The sequence below is a fragment of the Lasioglossum baleicum genome, chromosome 2 (assembly GCF_051020765.1).
Source record: "Lasioglossum baleicum chromosome 2, iyLasBale1, whole genome shotgun sequence".
NCBI lineage: Eukaryota > Metazoa > Arthropoda > Insecta > Hymenoptera > Halictidae > Lasioglossum > Lasioglossum baleicum.
The window spans coordinates 17,563,303-17,584,019 of record NC_134930.1 but is presented as its reverse complement, the minus strand read 5'-3'; the positions used below and the strand labels follow the sequence as shown (position 1 = coordinate 17,584,019).

Genomic DNA, 20,717 nt, shown 5'->3' with positions numbered 1-20,717 from the left:
TATGGTGTATCCGTTCGTTTCGTATAGCTGACACGTGGAAACGACGATCCCCGGACGGATAATCGGCTTGGCTCCTGGATCGCGGGTAGATTCGTCGGTGTCCGTGGTCGTCACGTTTCCTACAACCGATTCTCATTAATCCGGGGACCGATAACTATCTGCAGGGCGGGCACACGTAATCCCTCTTCGAGCGGCGACAGAACAGACGGCACTAATTACGCGTTAACTTATTTTCCTGTATCCCATCCGCATCAGTGGATATGCACACCAGTCGGTGTTCAAGTGGACGGGTTGTTATACCGTTATTATTATTATTATTACTAGCATAATTCCCGTTGAAGAATCAACGGCTGGCTTAGCTCTGGAGGTACACCACTAATTTATTTTTAGCACTTGATCCTAAAGGATTTCCAAGATAAAAGCATATTGGTGCACCCCTTTAGGCTAACGGCTACCTGTGTACCAATTTTCAACTTTCTATGCCTTCTGTGTTTCGAGATTTTTTCGCATTATGGGTGAGCAATGCCTCAATATTAGATAAGTCTTAATCTAAGAGAAACCATCGGGTCCGTGCTGTTCCTTAGATCGTGTAGCTCTATTTTTCATGTTCAGTAGAGGCCATGTGAAATCTTCATCACGAATCTGATTCGCCATTGTACGACAAGGGGTTGATGGAATAAAGACATTTCCCAGCCCATAAAATTGACACAATTTTCACTCAACGAGCACATGTGCAAGGGTTAAGGGAATTGTCCTCAGTCGATGGTGTGACACACATAGCACGTTTACGCCAGTTCGATGGAAGGGGTTGAAGAGATCGCCGCAGAAAGCAATAGGGGAAGGTGTGAACCCTCTTACGCCCGAAGGTCGATGGAATTTCAGGGAGAGCCAGAGAGAAGATCGGCTGGCAAATTGGCGAAGGGCGAATGTGCCGGAGGCACACCACCCCTCTCGCGCCATCCCTTGTCCGTTTATATACTGCAACGAGCTATGCCAGATTGACGTCAGACAGAGGAAACGGTCCCGCAGCCTAGTGATTGTCATTTTCCGGCCTGCATCCGGACCGTATGCTTTTTCTCTGGTTCTCGCGCTCTCCTCCGCGCGACTACTTTTCAATTATTTTTTCTGATCAGGTGCCCTGGCACCGGCGGCGTCTGTTCGTCGTCCGTTTTTGTGCTCGCGATGATTACAGAGCTCCTCTTCCTATCGCCAATCGTCCGAGCCGAGGAGTACAAACGTTCGCTTCCGAGGGACGGGGCACCTAATCGACTTTTGCTTGCTGTCGCGATGTCGTGAGACCTGTCTCGGAACAGATTGATTCCTTTTTTCTCGTCCCTGACGGATGTATGGACGTGTATTTGCCCGGGGAAGTCGAGGAAATGATTTCAGTGTTTAACAGGCTAAGAGGATTTCTTTCTATCTCTCGAATGCTGGTGGGGGTGGTTTTAAGAATTTCTTTTAGCGGACTTAGAGGAGGTACCTTCACGAATATTTTTATACATGTTCGTATATGTTTGAGCTATATTTACGAAATAGATTGAACTCTTATTTTTAAACTTTTTATTGTCCTTGAAGATCTACAACCTACTTGCGATTTATAAGATTCAGTCTTATTGCTGTGCCAAATGTAATTAACTATAGAGATTCACTTTTTCAAAGTTCGATAAAGATGTGATATTTTATTATTCCAAAGAAAAATTTCCTGACGCGCAATCTTGAAATAAAACCGAGCGACGAGAAAATGAGAATGCACCGTGAAATGAAAAATACACGATGACCTGCCACATCCACACGGACAGAATATAATTATGGTGCATATATTTTATGAAAGAATAATCTCCTTACCCGTTCGACTTGTATTCAGAGAATAATTGTAATTAATAATCCGTCCAAGGGGGAGAAAGGCGGTCCGGGTCAGGTCCCGCATTTGTCTGCGCTGATTGAAAGATTCCGAAGACTACAAGGAACCCTCGGAACAAGGGCCAGGGCTCCCCCTCCGTCCGGTTCATTGTAAATTAATTACCTGGAAATGAGAAATCTCCGGTGTACGTTCGCTTCCGCAACCGAACGAGCTCAATGGGAGGTAAAAAGTGTTCTTTGAGCGGCTCTCCGATACCCGATTGTCTTCCCAATTCGCTCGGAAGCCATTCAAACACCGCCTCGACCTATAAATCCACGCACACAGACCAGATACCACAGAACCCGTTATCGCAATACTGTCTGACAACTTTGTTAAGGTGAACTGGTAGAATCATTTTCTAGACGTCCAGTCTGTTTATGAACCTTAATAAAATTTTTTCGAACGAAACTGGTCGAGAAGCTCTATGAAAATTTTTTGCTATGTTCGTGAATGTTTTTGAGCTAAGTTTGTGAATTTTTGTACATTGTTGTCTTCAATTGACAAATTGTCGATGGAAAGAAAATGTGGTATACAGCAGTTGCATTACTCGAGATTGAAGATTGATCATTAAAATGTCTGATACAAATGCATAGAAATTAGATTATGAAGCTTCCTAAAGTTGATTTGTTAATTTTAAAAGATTTTGCGATGGCCACTGAGACGTCTTTTGTCCAGCTAACATGTCTGGGTGTGCAGAGAACCGCGGTTGCCGTCCGTGCGAATTAGTTGAGCATTCGCGAGTGTCGAAAATCGCGTGACGCCCTCGCGAATTAGGCATCACGAGGTCGTTTGCTAGAACACTTGTGAGGCCGCGAATAGATAGGCTCAATTTGCAAGTTGCGTGCCCGTGTACCTCGAGGGAGTTGCGAGATGGGTATTATGCGAGAGTGTAGAAGACTATACAACGTTCCATCGGCCTCTCTTTCTCTGTCCGTCAAAGGCGGAATAACGGAGGCGAAGGAGGAGTCAACTAATGATTTGCTTAGCCAATATTTGCTCAGCTATATGTTCCTTTTCGAGCCGCTTCCTAAATCGAGGTTGACGCATTGTTATTGCCTTCGTTGTGATTAACATAATAATGCAAACACAATGACACGACGGACTCGCCGAGGGCCTCTATTTGAGCAGGTGAAAATTCCGCCATGGAATTGCGTAGGCGCTGATGCGAATAACGCGTTCTCCTACAACCTCTCCGTGTGTGTATGTCTCCGCGTAGATGTGTGGTACGTGTACACACCTTTTGCAGCGGGAACGCGTGACAATTGTTTTCTAATTCAATTAGAACCGCCCCGCGAATTTTCGGTGTCTTTCGGTGTCTCGCGCACGGCACCGATTTTCTGCCCCCTCGAATTTTTTCAAACATCTCCAGTAACGTTGCCATTTTGTCTCTCGCACGTCCGGTGGACACTCGCTGTTCTTTTGTCTTCGAATAGATTCTCCTGGATCCCTCAGCCAACAGACGATCTCTGTTCAAATACACTTGGATACCTCGAGTGTTCTCTTGCGATTCAGGAAATTAACACATGCCTGGAGTTTCAAAAGAAGCCCGGGAGACATCTCTCCTCGAGAAAGTACTCTTTCTATTCCTGTGCTGAGACGAGGGACGAGGGGATGGTCGCGGGATTTGAACCCCGACGCTTCTACTTCAAATACCCACAAATATGTGTGTAAAATCCTGATACGAAAAGCGTGCTGGTTTTTCCGAAGGAAATTCTTAATAATTGCTGAAAAAACCAGAATAACGCAAAACGAGGAGGGCCGACAATGGCAACCGATTGATAATGCTGCCGGCATCGAAGAAGACTTTCTTGAATGTCGGAACACTCTTTAGTTCCCGAGAGAAAGGGTCGAGGGGGTGGCTGGAAGTCGATTGAACCGGAATTGAATGATTGGGCGAACGCGCGCGCCTCGAGGGCGCTTGATTGTTCATTCAAACAACAATCGTAATTGCGTTACACGTCGTCGAGAGTAGAGGGGGCGGCCTTGGTGACGAACGAGTGGAAAGGGGAGAAAGAGCAGAAACACAACGGGGATGAACGAGCGTTCGATGACTGCCCGGTTTCGATGGGAACATTGGGAACACCGAGCGTTCGACTAACTGCGAGCAGGACTACTGTATTAGGGGTAGCTGTACTGGGACGAGTGGTCTATGTTGAGCACTTTCCTGGCTCCTCGATATACGCCACCACTCGAACTACGCTAACGTTATTAGTGCCACGAGCCCTTGTTCCCTGGCCACGCTTCGCCTTTTCCAACGCGGTGTCCTTATCGCGTGTTCCCCTGGCATCGAGGCTTTGTTCAAATTTTAAAGGCTCCTATTGCTGCGGTTCCGATCTGTATTTTCTCACAGTGACTCTGACCGCGACTTCTTCACTCCGTTTGCTTGTGCAGCTAGCCTGCGTTACATATGCTCGACCAAATTGCTCCCGAAGTGTTTTCTTTGGCGAGTGTGCCGTAATATTTTCTTTCACATTTCACATCCAACTGTTGCACCAAACATTATTGCAGGATTTTTGATATCGAGGGATGTAACAGAATATTTTATTTCACATTTTACATACAACTGTTGCACGACTCATTATTTCTTGGATCGTGAGCTGGTGAATTGTTCCTGAAGTATGATAGTTTTTTTTAAAAATAAAATTACACATTTTCTTTGACGTTTTCATTCTGCTTGAGGCTCCGCGGTCTACAATCTCTAAATAAATTGATCCTGCACTGCATGATTTTTTTAATTGGGACGAAAAAATTGAAAGAAGGTCAGTTTTTGTGTTTTACTTAAGGAAAAGATATTTTAAAAAATTGAAACATCATTTTATCGAATGAAATAAAATTGTAGAATAGTAAGAAAACACATTCTTAGTTTACTACATACCAGATTTTGTTAACTGTATCAGATATGATACACTATGCAGCGAAGGGTTAAATCGGTAACAGTCCACTGTTGAGTTCTAATTTATACAATTAAAATCTAGCTGTACCTCTACACTCGCAACAAACTCCGTTGTCTTTACAAAAGAAAGCAAACCCTTCTCCGCAGACATATCGTCAAAGATACATTTAAAGTCCGTAAAAAACCACGATAAAAATATGTCTAAAAATATCCGGAATGCAGACAAAGAACCGTGTCACCCACATTGAACCACCACAATAGCCTCGCGAAGCCTTCCCGGATCATTCGACTCCTTCCGAAGCCCGCTTTCCAATTCGAAAGTTTTTTCACACTCTATTCTCCCGGAGATACCAATCGGATTCCGTGGTCGTGAAATTCCCGAGAATGACGTCACGGATGAAGTAACAGGAGGTCTTTCTCCGTTGCGCGAGGGGTCGTTTATGGCACCAGAAAGAACCAGTCGACGTGGAAAGAATAAAGAAAGAGAGCGGGGGCGGAGAGGGGACCCCCCCGCGGAGAACTAATAACCGGGTTTCGCAAGGCGTGTCCTGGTACAGGGAACGATTCAACACGCGAAGAAGAAAGCGCGCGTTACCCTGAAGCTTGCTCGTTCTTCAACAACACGCACACACACACGTGAACACAAATCGACTCGTCATGGTTCGGGGTTAGTGTCGTCCTTCGTGTGTTTTGCCCCGTCAAACGGCAGGTAGCCGATAAGCAGACGGCTGTTATTAGCTTCTTTTTCCGGTAATACATGCCCTGTCAAGGCCAGAGGGAGTAGAGAGGGTCCACGGGTTACTTTGTCAGCCTGCCGCTGCGACAATAACCCAACTTTTCTCTCCCCTTTCTTTCTCATTTCTTCCCCCATCCAATGGACTCCTTTCCTTTAATTTTTTCTTCTTTCCTTCTTTCTCTTCCCGTTCTCTCGTGAATCCGTCGTGTAACTGTTCTGAGTCGACGAAACTCGCAAATCCTTCACACGATAGTTTTCAAGGGTATTCGAAAACACAGTCGACCTTCAAACGTCCTCTACGCTTTCACCTATGAAGGAACAGTTACATCGAGCTGCGTGAAACCAATCCGAGAATAGTTTTGTCTGGACCGTTTCTCGAAAATATATAATCTCGAAATAATCTGAATATAATTAATATTCTTGTACAGTTCAAATTGCCGAACCATTTGAGGTCGAATGGTAAACATTAGGGTTTGCAATCCCGCGGGACTAAGGATTACGTTCTTCAATCTAATAATTATTACAACAATTTAAAAAATTGCAGAAACGTGACCGATAAAATACGTACAAAATGGAAACACGCTAGAAAACTCGGACTAGGCAGCTGAGAGGTTAGAGGATCCTCACCTGTACAGCGTTTAATGCTAGGAACAGCTCTGCTAAAATTGCAAAATGGCGTAGCATCGCTCACCCCTTTCCAGCAGGTGCTGTCGCTTAAATCACGCGATGGTCTCTCGGCGGAACAAATCCCCGGTCCGTAATTCAAGGCCCGTTTAAACTCAAGATTCTCAAGCACCTTCCCAACAACCTAATATTCTCGCGGCTGATAAAGCGAAGTTTAAAGTCACCGGGGGGATATTTAGCGGGAACGTTAATGCCCGACCAGTCGGATAAAAATCTATTATGCCCCGGCTTCCCCCCGGTAACGGGCCTTGAAATATGAACTGCGCTCAGGGGAATCGCACGCGAATTACGGTGATCGTCGAGGCGCGATATATCGCTTGCCGCGCAAAACGTTTTCGCATATGGAAGGTCAGCGGACGTCGCTGTCGTGGAAATCGTTTGCCCGTTTAATGCAAACGAATCGTCCTGGTCGTCGTCTGTTCGAGGGGCCTTAATCGTCGTTACTTTTGCCGGATTCCGAGATTTATGTGAATTGCGCCCGAGCGCGGAGAGCACCGTTGGATTGCTGGACAAATTAATGGCGGATCAAGGTGAAACCAGTTCCGATCAAAAGTATCAAATCCTGCCAGGAGACGGGACCTAACCAGCAAGTATTTATTAGCCGATACGTACGTACACGCACGCGAGAGGAAGTCTTTCGCAAGAGGAAATCGAACGAGATCCTGCCTATCAAATCGGACAAGCTATTTTATCCGTTTATTATTATTGCTGTTTGATGCTGAGTTGCAACATTTTGATAGCTCTTTGGAAGTGTGGTTGGATTATCTTTTTCTTATTTGTCTGCGATATTTTTAGAGCTGCAAGAATTGGAAAATATTTAAATTAGAAATTTTATTCATCTTTACTGGGTGGTGTTCCTTAGGTGGTGAAATCATTATTTTTCACAGTTTGGCATTTGGAATCTTGTGAGAATGGTAATAGATTTAATTAATTAATGGTAATAGTTAATTTTATTCTCGAGAGTCTATGAAGAAAATTGAGAAAGCACCACACACGAACAATTTTCTCCATGAATTTTTATAAATGTAATAAAAGAGCTTGCATCAAAAGAAATAAAGTCGTGCTGATTAAATACAATAATTTCGAGTACTGTTCTTTTTAATGGAAGTATAATTTCGAATTCAAACAAGTACAGATTCTCTGCAATCAGGGGGATGAAGGACATTGTACACAAGTCACGATAAGATTGCTTGCAATTTTCATACAAATTCTTCGCAAACGATGCACGTCCCGACGTCGATCGTAAAAAATTAGCTCTCAAGCACTATAAATCGCATAAACACCCGCAGTCGGCGTACAAGTGCGTCTCTCGAACCTGCAGGCATTCATGCTAGGGTCCGAAACCAGTTTGCACAGAGTGCATACATTGTAAGTATAATCAATGAAGCATTATTTCCCATGAGTGGCATTCGAAACCCGTGAAACGAAACTTGCGCGCCCGAAGTCGGCTTGGATTCGCGACGACTACGAGTTGAACTTGATCCGATCGTTGCTCTTGACAGTTGGTCTGTCCTTCGTTCGTCGATTAAACTCTTAAATAAAGAAAAAACCAATTACGTCGCGTCGAAATCGAATTGGATTACCGCAAAGTTATATATAAACCACTGGAGAAAGAGGTAAGAAATAAACTGCAAATTCTCAGTCGGAAAGTAGAGCTGGATTCTCATCAATATTTTAATCTTACAACGATCTAATAAAATTCCCAATCATCCAAATGGAGTCCTCGTTCGTCAGAGGCACAGCTGATGCATAAAACTCTGCACCAAAGTTTCTCTTCTAAAAATACACCATCAGGATCCCACTAATCTTCATCCACGAGAAGATGGCACAAATTTCGGGTGAGGGGAAACAGGGGAGAGTCCCCGCTCTCAATACCAGCGTAGCATAGTGGCAAAATGTCTAATTCTAGTTGGACAAAAATAATTTTTCTCAATTATTGAAAAACATATTTACTTGAGAAAATATATTATTAGACATACTGAACTAATTAATTCTAAAAATTATATTTCATTATTTCCATTTTTTATGCATTAACGACTAGTTGTGCACTGAAAAATGGAAAGTAAGTACATATTAAAATAATTTATATTTTCTCGTTTCGGTTTACAACTAAAAGGAGGAAGTAAATAAAATAAACCATAATCAAAAGCGTTTTTTTAATGAACGAGTTAATAAAGTAAGAAATATAGAAATATAAGAAAAATATCCGTTTGTTATAATTTTTATGTTCAATTCCTTTATAACAAAAAAATAAATATCATAATAGTAATTATCAAGTATCAAGAGGATATAAATTATTCAAAAATAATTTTGTCCGCCTAAAATCGAAACATTTACCACTGTGGCGCAGCCACACTCGATATGTTCGTTTGTTTTCTTCCTGAAACGACTCGATTGCGAAATACTCGCAACGCGAAGTGAAGATACCGGGTAGTGGGGCGTAGACACCTACATGTGTCTCGGTACCATCTTCTCGTGGACGAGAAATAGAATACCGTGTAGAGAAGTCCTCAATCCCTGAATCCTCCGTCTAAAGGTCGATCTATAATCTACACTATACGGCATGGACCGTCACCTACCGACAACAACATAGAAATATTGAAAGATGCGTTCTAAGTGAAACTGTTCACACTGTACTGAGTTTACGCCGTTGTCGGTATGTGACGGTCCGTGCCGTATAGCGTAGATCGACCTTAAGAAGACGTTACCCGAGGGAGATGAACTGCGATCGGGACACGGGGCGTTATCGGTGAAAAAATGCGGGGCCTGGCAAAAAGCGGAGCGTAACAGGCCAATTATCGTGTTTACATGAACGGAGTGCAGTCGGGTAGCCGGGGCGATTCCTCCGCGTATAAATACCGGTAACTTAGTTAAGTCGATGCTTGGTGCGTTTGGACCTAGAAAGGGGATAGAGAAACGAGAAGAACGATCAGGCGCTCGCCTGGAAGGAGAAATACTAAAGAGGAGGGAGGGGCGGGGGACGAGTGGAGAAGATAAAAGAGAAAGAACCGAGAGAGGAGAGAGAGAGAGAGAGAAAAGAAGAGGAGAAACTTGTAGAGAAAGAGAGATCGCGCGAGCTGTATGAGCTGTTGGAGGGAAAGAGGAGTGGATCGGGTGAACGGGTGAACGGCCTGCCGCGTCCTTGCGAACCACCTGACCACACCGGCCGTGCCGCCACCACTCGGCCTCTCCAGCATCCTTCCAGCGGTAAGGACTCGCCTTCCAACCGGCAAACGTTGACTTGCTCACCTACCGGACTCCTACCTGACCGATCGCATGCGTACAGCCCCGATCGTCCAGCTCGGGCTCCGATTGTTCCTGAATCTCTTCTTCTCTTCTTCGGTTCCCGCTACTCTACTGACTACTCTTCAGGCCCGCGCTCTTTAATCAGCTGTTCGACGAACGCCCCCAGACTCATGCGAGCTCGGAGAATCTGCACGGAAGCTGCGGCCTTGAAACGTTTCAGGTGCTACTCGAGCTGGATAGATCAGCAATCTTCTGGGAATAAGAGGAAATTGGGTGGGGAGCTATGTGATTGCAGCTTTTAGCTACTGTTGGCAACTGTATTGGTTTGCGTTGGTGTCCTCATTTATTACATCGTGTAAAAATTAAAGCTTTCCAAGCTTTAAAATGAGTCCAAGTTTCTTGTTGTACGATTTTGTTCAGATTATAACAGTGTTAAGTATCAGTCTAAGCATCGAGATGATATGGAAATTCATTATAACATACTATGAAAAATGGCGTTTGACACTTCAGCGATAGTTAGCAGGAACGGCTACGAGGAGAGATTCGATCGTATATGGGGCAGTTAGATTCGGTGAGGATGCGTGGTCGTAAAAAACGCAGATGAAAACGATAACTTCCTCGAGCGTGTAGAGCTTCGAGCATCTGAGCATAAATTTTGCATACTTTTTTGGCAGTGGGAAGCTTCTTTAGAGGAATAGACACGTCGAGATAGTAGCCTATTTGCGGCACTGTAATTAGAGCCTGAAGAAACTGAGCCACGAGGTTTCTTAATGAAGCCAGCTGGTAATGCTAACGAGCCTGAAGAAGTATGAAAGGTGTGCGTTTTGTAGATTGTATCTGTTAAGATATTTCTATTTTACACAAGCGGATAGGTGTGGTGTTAATAAGGGAAGGAGACGCAACGCCAACGATTACCGTAGATAGGTGCAACCGGTTGCAAGATACGAACTTTTACCTAACTTGGACCCGCATCCGCACCTCATCGTTGTGGAGTATTCTTGTGATTTTATTATCCTTATTGCCGATAAGAATGCAATAAATATTAAAAGTAGAAGTAAATTTTCTACAAAAATTTCAGTAGTCGATAACTTCCAAAACGTAATGAGCTCTAACTAAAAATTCCACCGAGACATTTCCAAAGAATATAAATTATAATTGAACAAAGCAGCCAATAAACAGCTGCTTCCAGGCCCCGGTCACGAATATTGCGCAGAGGATTCTGGTAGCATCGTTCTCGTCGCATTAGAGGTGCTAAACGGCCACTTTCTTCTCTACTCGAAAGTGGTTCTGGACCATCAGCCCCGGGGGGAATAAGGCTCGAGCTATTGGCATACCTTCCCCGCAAAAATGCATAAGCCTAGCTTGTATTACGCGCAAATTGTCGGATAAGGTATCCGGTTGGAAGTTGCCGACAGGAGCGACCGCGGTAATGGCAGTTGGTGGCAGAGGTTCGATCTCGAATAAAAAGGTAATAACAATGATAATGCTCGGCCACCCTTTATCCTCAACAGGCAGCTTTACTCCTTAGATAAGCGTGAGAGGTCCATCGTTGTTGGAACGAGGAACGAATTTTTCCGCGTGGTATCTTCGGCGTTAGGCATTTTCGTTGGAGACTGTTTATCGGCGAGAAGGAAGTTGTAATTCGCGGATAAGGCGAACTGGCCGCGCATCAAAATCGCGGATATCGGTGAGCCTTGATACTGAAAGCTCACTCGCGCCATTTAGGTCCTCCAGAATCGCGGGTCGCCCGTTTCCGCCGTTGCATTAATATGCTAATAACGCGTGGGCGTTGTTAAGAAGCAAGGAAGCGTACACGGGCGACCATTTTTGGTCACCAGGCCGACGTAACGGACCAGTCCGGTGTCTTTCTCTTTGAAATGGTCGGGGAAAACTATGGCTGGTATACAGGGTGGGTCTCCTAACCCGGAGACCAGAAATTAGAAGGAAATTTGCGCACTTCTCTATGAATTACATATAAATATTTTCTATGAAACAGCATTGCGTGTCCAAGAAGTAAATGCAAGGATTAAGTAAATGTTGAATTTGATGAAAATTTATTTTCAAAGCGATATTCATCTAAAGGCAAGAAAAATTTCCGAATATCACCACAATATTTTAGTCACGTCGAAGTTATTACAAAAAACACTTAATTTTTGATTGGGAACATTTTCATCCTCCATAGCGATCCGCAGTCTAGTCGCCAGGTTGGGAGACCCACCCTGTATATTGGCAAGTAGCCTGTTTCAAGGGTTGACGTTATCAATCCGGACAGTTGTTACGGTATCGAGATCGTCCGCGATAAAAGCCCGCGAACACCGGACAAAGCGTCGTTTGCGAACCGAGGAATTCAGCTCCGATTTCTACGCGAGTCCGCGAAGCACCGCGCCGCAATTTACGGCGTCATTGTTGGACCTATTGTAGTTTCGCGCGACGCGATGCAGAGCGTGGGCGACACTGCACCGGTGGACACCACGGTTTGCGGAAAGTTCGCGCATAGATTCCGCGGTAACGAGTATTCAAAGTTCACAGGTGACGTTTCGGAGGTGTGACAACGGTGCTCGCTATGGGAACGGGTGCAGATCGAACTGCGGTACAGTCGGTCGCAAGAGTCTCCGTACACCTGCCAATTTTATTCGTAACTCATAAACAGAACAAGTTAAATGAAAATATATTTTCTCTTTCAATCATTTAAAAAATCGGAGAATAATCGAGCAACGTCCTTAAGATTATTGTCTTCTTTTATTTGCTTTATTCATCTGTGTCGTAAAATTTGTCGAGGTACCAGATGATGCTGTTTAAAAATCGTATTCTGTTCCGAAGGCCTCGAACAGAACACATCCATAAATTGTCTTTCGCAACCAATAACATCCATAAATTTTCTGATCAACTTCTGCAGCAACTTTTGCATCCGACTGTATAAGTATAAATCTGTGCGCGTAGAACGTTCAACAATCTCGACGACGTTCATTGACGCCGCGGTATCAGTGAAAGTAACAGATTCGCTGTTCGGTATAGCTCTCGGGATGAAATTTGCCTAGACCGTAGCGCGTTCTCTTCTGCAAGAGCCATGAGTCTCATTCATAAAACCGTGTGCGCTAGACGAAGTGCCAGCGAACTTTGAAGAGATACGAGCGATGGCGGTTCATAAATCTTGCGCGCCGCCGCGGAGACCAGGCGAAACACCCGACGAAACACGGGTCCGGTCCGTTGTTTGTTTTCTCGCAAATGGCAAAGTATGCGGTCCGGAGGACCCAGCCGAAAGAGCCACAGGGGAATCCCGAGGGGCTAATGATCTATCATCTCCTTATTCCCGAGGCCCGAAGTGGCTACTTAACGACTTTACGGCTGGCTGCTGAACGGGAACGCCCACGTGGCACAGGTATCCAAGATGTCGAGCGAATGCGAATTGATCAGCCGGTGCTCTATTAATAGAGGACGAAGACTACCTGCCGTAATTCCGTCGAGTCGAGCAGAAAGATGGTGTCGGTCATCTAGGAATGCCTCTGAGGGGACACACCGCTAATGCAACTCGTATTTCATCGGAAATCTCGCGTACGTTTCAACGAAAGACCTGCGAACATCGCTAAGTAACGGGGGATGCGCCTCGGTCCCTGGAAACAATTCCTTTGACCACGTCGTCGATGATCTCGTCAGATATTTATCTATTTTTTCCGATTAACATTTCAAACATTTTACGTTCAATTTTCGATAAATTTTTTAAAAAGCTGGAACAGTAATTATCAGAGCAACTGTGAAAATTGCTAAAAAAAAAGAACTTGCCATTTGGTTCCCGCAACCCATGCAGAAAATTTGTATTCAGCGTGAAGGTCCGCAGTCTGGTTATGAAGAATCATCTCCTAAATAGTCCCCCACCTGTTGCTGGATCACTATGGAGGTCTCTATACAGCAGAGACCTAATCCGCCAGGGCCATTCTGCTCCAGGATGGTTTCCGCGGGTCCGTCCGATCGGTCACACGAGTTCTGGCCAGGTGATTCAGAGGATTTCGGTCGGTCATAAATTACAGAAACGGGGAAGAATGTTTAGCGGACATTATATTTTCTGAGGACGGTTCATTTAACATCGTCGGATTCCACCCGGCGGGAGGAATGCCGGCGTTTCGAGTTGAAAACGCCTGAAACCCGTGGGTTGGTGCGCGCGAGACGGAGAATCCGGCGAAGAAAAAGACAGTGACGTAGTACCCACCTTCGTAGGAATCTCGTGTCATCTACCAGGTACTTCTCTCCTACTACCTCTGAATCATCGTCCTTTGTCTTCTCTCCCCGGATCCTTCGTATCTGTCCGGTCCAGCCGCGGGCTACGAGTCCTTCGACCTCCGTGTAAAATCGCCGCATGTTATCCTCGACGGCAGTCTTTGTTATCAATTAAACGGGGATGGGGATAACGAACACTTGCTCTAACTATGGGCACTCCAATCTTGAGCAATATTTTGCGAACAATTGCATTTTGTTCTCTGACAATTCTTTATGTAGAGAGTTTTAAGTGGGCGTGGTTCCGGAGCCAGCATGGTGCCCCGTAGGGCAGTCTACAGAAAAGAAGGGTGAGAAATGCAGTCCAGGAACGCCAGAAGACTATCTTTATCTCCTTATGTAAATTGTTCTAGTGGGCGTGGTTTTCGCTGTTCTTCTTCTAGGCGGAACTAGTCCAATGCCCCGTGGGGCAATCTACTGTAATCTGTCCCTGAGGCAACGCTTCGGAGAAATTGATATGAGATAAAGAGGGGAAGTTCAAGACCATCAGAAGATTATCTGGCTTGCTCTGTTTATGTACAATGTATAAAGTAGGCGTGGCTTCGCTGCTGCTATGTTTTATCTGGGCAAGATAGTGCCCTATAGGGCGATCTGCCATTATAGGTTGAAGTAACGCTTTAGGGGAAATGATGTTAGAGTAAGAAAATAAAATGAAATCTCTCAAATCCCATTGAAAATTTCTTTCTCGATCTAGAGCGACTCAGTGGGCGTGCCTTCTATGCTCCTGCTCCCTGCAGAGCCAGAGCAAAGCCCTACAGAGCAATCTGTGATCACAACTGTACCACAATCAGAATCATACATGAATAATAAAACATTTCTTTCAGCTCTCTCAAAGTACCATTGCACCATACCGATTTGGTTAGCAATCAGTCCTTGGTTTGCATTTCATAGACAAATTTACTGCTCAGAAAATTTCCTCGAACGAGAGTGCCCAGTTTGTAAGTACAATAACAGCGGAAGAGGTGCGAAAAGTATGGCTGGAGTTTATTACACGTAAACGCCGCTTCCTATTCGGAAACACATGACTAATGTAAAACCGCTTTAGCATTAAACGCGGCCCGTTGTATATTTCATGGAATAGAGCATAAACATAGTCAGCCAAAGTCACGAATGATGAATTTTTAAGTCCCCAGACTGGCTGCTTAAACTTTGACGGGACTCCTGCAACTCACCCTTGACTAATGCGCGAGATTTTACCGAGGTTTCTGCCACGGTCCGGCAAATTACCTTACTCATGGTCTTTAGCCTCAGGCAACATCGACGGATAGCTGTATTACAAATGTCAAACAACACTTCGATATTTTTATAGCCGATCGCGTCTCCGTAGCAGCCCCTGACTGTCCACTCGACTCTGATTTGTATCTAACGACGTCGAAACTTTTACCTCAATCGGAGAAAATTTGTTTGTCTCTAATCATTTTTTTAGAAAACTTTTACCGTCATATTCGTCACATTTTGCTGATTAAGATGAGTCCAAACGTGACGCAATTTGGATCATATCTGCTGGTTTAATCCACGTTACAGTACAACCTCTGTTATCAGAATCGAATTCTCCATTACACCGTAAAAAGTTCAATTAAATACAATTTATTGTAAAAATCTATTCTATCATCTACAACACTCATTTGCCACTGATTAGTTCGGATAATCGAAGTCCTACTGTATCGCGGATTAAACGAACAAATGTGATCCAAGCAGTATCGTGTTTGACTCATTTTAATCAGAAAGATGCCACGAATATGTTGTTAACGGTTTCATAAAAAAAAAATAATTGATATATGTATGCAAAGACATTACCATATTCAGTACCAGTGAAATATGTGTCAAATTGATAGTAAAGGTTGTGTAAGGGTTAAGTGATAGTGGAGATTCATTAAATCAATTGTCCCATCATCCCGCAAACGAACAAAAGCCAAGAGAGTCTCGCGAATGCAGCCGAGACTACAACCACACCCATTAGCAGACCGAGACAATAAAACGATTCCCTGAATCTGTTCGCAGAACGGTGTGCTTCCTGATGTTCGCCGTAATTGTTCGCCGGTGGATGGGGTCGTCACGGCCATAAACCCGATCAGCTGGAAGGAGATTCGAAGCCGGTGAGTCGAGAAGCACCTGCTTATTGCGCTTATTCATTCACCCCTGTACCGTCGTTCTGTTCTCAATGGAACGGGAGCCCGGATGGAAAATCGCCTCGGTTCTCATCGTTTAACCCTTTGACTCACAAATATGTTCCTTTTACAAAAATCAGCTAATAAAACGAAAATCAAATTACGTTGATCGGCTCAATACATTTTCTGGATTTTATAAGAACGCCAGAGTAAAAAGCGTGCCTTTGCATGTTCATTCGAATCTGTACTCGTGTACTCATACATTTATCTGCATAATAATTTGTGTAGATTTGCCAGATGTTGCCAACATGCATTCTTGAGATCCTCTTTTAAACTTAATATAAACAATTGCAAAGTTAACATGAATATAGAGAAATTTTTTTTAAAGTGGTAATGACAAGTACTCTCATGAGAATTTTTTAGCAGTACATAATTATTTTAGAGTATCAGCTTTTTAATATAAAAAATACCACTATTACGATAGCAGAACATATTTTCACCAACCCACTTCCTCGATTTTTCAACTTTTAATTCAACTTTTAAATCTTAAAAAGTTGATTGAGGGTCAGCGCAATCCGTGCAGCAACTTTCCAATTTCTTCGTTCCATTAGCAAAGTAGATTTGATCAAAGGCCGCAATATTTTTGTGTATTTTTTCCAGCGACTGTGCGACAGGCTTAAAATCAATCGTTAATAGCAGAAGTATATCAAATGGTAAAATATTTATTTTTCCACAAAGATCGCTAGTCCACTGATGAGAATAAAGTTCGACGACCCTGTTCGCGTTTCGATTTGCATGGCGCACGATTATCAGCGACAAAGCCTCGAACAAATGCCGTAATACAGCGTTGCAGGTGGTCACGGGGTCGCGTGTCGTATCAAAATACCCGAGGTACAGGAAACGTTAGGATCCACGTGAAATCGTGTCGGGCGCACGTGGCCAGGGCCCGTTTATGTTCGGTCAAAAGGCGCCGAGCGAAAAATCCGCTCGAGTTACATACCGGCGGGTCGGGGACACGCGCGGACAATTACAGCCGGCGCTGGACACGATTTTACAATAACTCAATTCATTTCCGAGGCTGTGCGCAAGAACGAGAGGTGGGTTCGGCAAAAAACCCGCGGCTCGATATAGTTATTGCGAGAGAGGCTGCGTGTTCATGTGAACAGGTCAGTCCGGTCGAGTATGCTGCGGAGAGAATGATCGAAGGGGATCGGATGCTGCGAAGTGGGAGAAAGAAAGGCGACGAGGACAGACAGAGAGAGAGAGATGTAGCAACGAATCATCAAAATTAATTAATTATTTTCAGACTGCGAATTTTATTTCTGGCAGAAATTCTAAAATAGTGAGACTATAATTAGTCTGTTAATTTAATGCAAAATAAAAATTGCCTCAATTACAAGTAACAAGAGCCTACTGAAAAGTCCTTTCTTCTTTTAAGTTTTGTCTTTAAATTGCATCTACTCATTTTTATCATAAGTACATGAAACGAATTCTAGGACTAGTTTGTAGTCTTTTGATACGAAATTCTATTTGCTCGTAAGAGAACGATATTGATATTGGCATTGACATTGCCACACTGTAACGCGAAGAAAGAATCTTTATAAAACCCTTCCTCTATTTATTCTACGTTTTATCGACGAAGAAACTGCATTGAAGAAGTGGACACAGATTGTGTGCAACGCAATGCGGACAATTTTTCAGGGGAACGGAGAGACCCTTAATCTTGCGATTTCGATATCAACGTCGATAGTACTTCACCTATAATGCGTCTAATGTTAACTATTTATCTTACTTATTAACCTCGTCTGCCAGAAGTGAAAATCAATCGACAGCTACTGGTTCTTCAAGAAGTGACTAGTAATCACTAGATTTTCAGGTAAAGAAATTGCCTGCGAAAATGTTTATTTCCATAAAAATCAGCAATGATGATTTTTAACGGCGCCTCGAAGTCGTGGTGTCCGAGCGTAAAGGGTAATCTACAAGCGATTTCTACTCTAATCGAGCATCCTCGACTCAAAGAACAAGACTGTCAGTCAGATAAAACGAGTAAACAGCAGGGCGAGGGCGCCACGTCTAACAAGCCCTCTGTAAGGTGAGCAACGTTGCCAAAAAGTGGAGGGGGTCAGAAGACAGTTTTACAATAATCGAACGGTCGCGCGTTGCATCGCGCTGTTTGCAAAAGCGTGCCGATATCTAATCGGCGAAATGCTCGTCGAAAAGTAAACCGGAGAACAGGGTGGAGCACCGTGGTCGGGCATCCACCGTCTCTTGTCGATCGGTGTGTGTCTGGTCTTCGCGTTTTCGTCTTCGGCGGTGGTTCTCGCATGGGAGCAGCGGACGGGTTCTACAACACGGGCTGAGAGATTCTGTTCGCGGGAATACCTGCCGGTGCACGCAGTGTGTTCGTCGGGTTCGTTGGTTCGTCGGTTCGGTGGACCCGGTTCTACGTTTACATACGGGGGACCGTCTCTTCGATACGCACCTTCTTTCTCCGTCTTCTTCCGTCTCTCTCTCTCTTTCTGAACGCACACTTACGCACACGTCTCTACACGCAACGCGTCGGGCCCCGCGCGTTCGCGTGCACACACCACCGCCCGGTATTGTATAATGCAGCCATTGATAGCCGTCCTCTCTTTCACGCACGCGATCTGTTGCAGTCGCTGCAACCCGTGTCCGGTGACAGCGTCCAGTGTCCAGTCTCCCTCCCGGTGAGTGTCCACAAGATTTATTTTCCCATGCGATATACGGGGTGGCTCCGCGAAAACTGGACCCGATCCCTCGACACGGTTCTCCGTTACCTGTGAACACGAGCAAAAGATACACCGACGACCCCCGCGCGTTCCCCATGGGCCCAACCGGGGAACGATACTCTAGCCGATGAACTGTGAATAGAATCGGCGACCGATTTATAGTTCAAAGGGGTACCCTGTTCGAGAGGTTACGGGTTTGTGTGTGGGTGTGTGTCTCTGTGTGTGCGTGCGGCAGAGTGGGTGGACCTGTGAGCAACACGCGAGAGACTTCGGGACCACGAGAGGTGTACAGACTCATGGGACTCATGGATCTTATTAGGTAGGTGCAGTTCAATCCGTGTTTTTTGGGCGGTGTACTTCCTTGTTTGTGTTGTTTGGCTTTCTCTTTCGGCATTGTTTGCGAGATTTTCTTTGTCGAGAGCATTTTGCCCCGGTTTGAGTTGTAGCGGGTAAGGTCAACACCATGCTTTTCTTGTTGTTGTTATTATTTTAGCGGTGCTTTCATCGGGTTGAATCTGATGCATTTATTGGTTCAATTGTTGCTAGAATAATTATTCTGGAACTAATGATCTGAACTTGAGGAATGCTACACACTTCTATTTTTGAACAATTAGTTTGTTGGTCACCTGGTAATTTGTCGAATCGTATTAAAAAATTGTAGAGGATTGAAATGATCGAGATACGGGATGTGTGGTTACATTTTTGATACCCTCTGATATCGAAGCAGATAATGACAACGAAGAATTACCCCCCAAAAGCCACGGCTACGACGATCCACAGGAACCCAGGCCCTGATAACTTCGTAACCTTGAACATGATCTGATAACGCACACATATAGTATTGTAAAATGTATTGGAAAAGTTCCAGTTAAAAAGTATCTCTTCGGAGAACCTTTAGTTTGTTGCGGAAAATAACGTGACGGAAAACAGTGACGAATTTGATAGCGAGTTCTGTAATAATGGATTCTTCAAAAAATGTCTTCTTTTTATATCACAATGATACAATCTTTGGATCAATCTTCCTTGATCTTTATATCAAGATCTGTTTGTAATACATAAAATATATATCACTTGTCTGTGCAGAAATATAATCTAAATCTTTTATGTACATACACTTTATCTGAATCTTATTTAATAAATTCTTATCCATTGCTTGCTCTCCACTTATTTTATGTTTCACTTGTCATCTAATTTCGATAGAATTTGAATCTGAATTTTTACTGTTTTCAAACTTGTTTTCGATCAAACGTTCCGCAGTGATTTTTAAAATGATTATAGCTTCTTTTCAATCAGTGTGATCACTTCTAGAGAACACAATCGATCTTCGAAAAATTTTCAGAACATTCACGTGTGACTTAATTCAAAAAATAGAAAAACTCTCAAAAACAGCCTAAGAGCAAATCAAGAAAAGTCTTGCACCCCTGTCTTAGACAAAGAGTCGAAACAGCCTATCAGAATCGACCATCTTGAACCCAGTTGGAGAGAGTGGGAATAATTCAGCATAACCGCAAAGACAAAGGTGCACGGGGTATCCATGCGTCCGCTTCCGCCATTAATTGCAAGTGCGTCACGATTCGTCGTTATTTTCTCGATCTCGATCTCGATCCGTGCCGGATCACTTTCCAGCGCCGTCTTTCTCGGAGGCTGCGGTACTTAACGAGCAGATCGCTTTCAGCCTGGACGCGGTCGCGATCAATTTACAAGCGCCGCACGCCGTAGAACAGAACGGTTCCTCTTGCTATGTGTCGATTGGTGCTCGTTCGAATTTCCCGCGTCGATCGTCTTCCACCCCCGCGCGCTCGCCAGAGCCTGTTTCGCGAACGGGAAACCGCGATTCGACGAAATTGCGTAAACCGAATCGAATTACCGGCGGCTCGTTCGTCGCCGCGCGATTCGCGGCTCCGCGTGAATTATTTCAGGTTTGAACGCGATTTAAACATTCCTCGTGCGCCGACTTACACTCCGCCACAAGACGGCAACAAAACCGTGTAGAACTTCAGCAAAACGTGTTCGAAAAGGTGATTGAAATAATTGGAATTTTATTTAACACGTCAAAAGTAATGCAGAAATATTTTATTACACGATTAATGGCAGAAATATTGATTTTAAATAAGCTCACGAATGATAAGCT

At 44.2% G+C, this 20,717-nt stretch overlaps 1 protein-coding gene across 8 annotated transcripts in view; it reads left to right on the top strand.

Annotated features, from left to right (window-relative positions):
- Sox102f (transcription factor Sox102F) overlaps positions 1-20,717 on the top strand; it is a 395,175-nt gene that overhangs the window by 201,346 nt on the left and 173,112 nt on the right. For 4 of the 8 annotated variants that reach the window (XM_076443809.1, XM_076443800.1, XM_076443836.1 and 1 more), the window contains exon 2: positions 15,730-15,824. The exons of 1 other annotated variant lie outside the window; for it this stretch is intronic. In XM_076443809.1, the coding sequence (XP_076299924.1) occupies positions 15,730-15,824 (95 nt within the window). 3 more of the 8 variants (XM_076443795.1, XM_076443791.1, XM_076443817.1) reach the window with 2 other exon arrangements.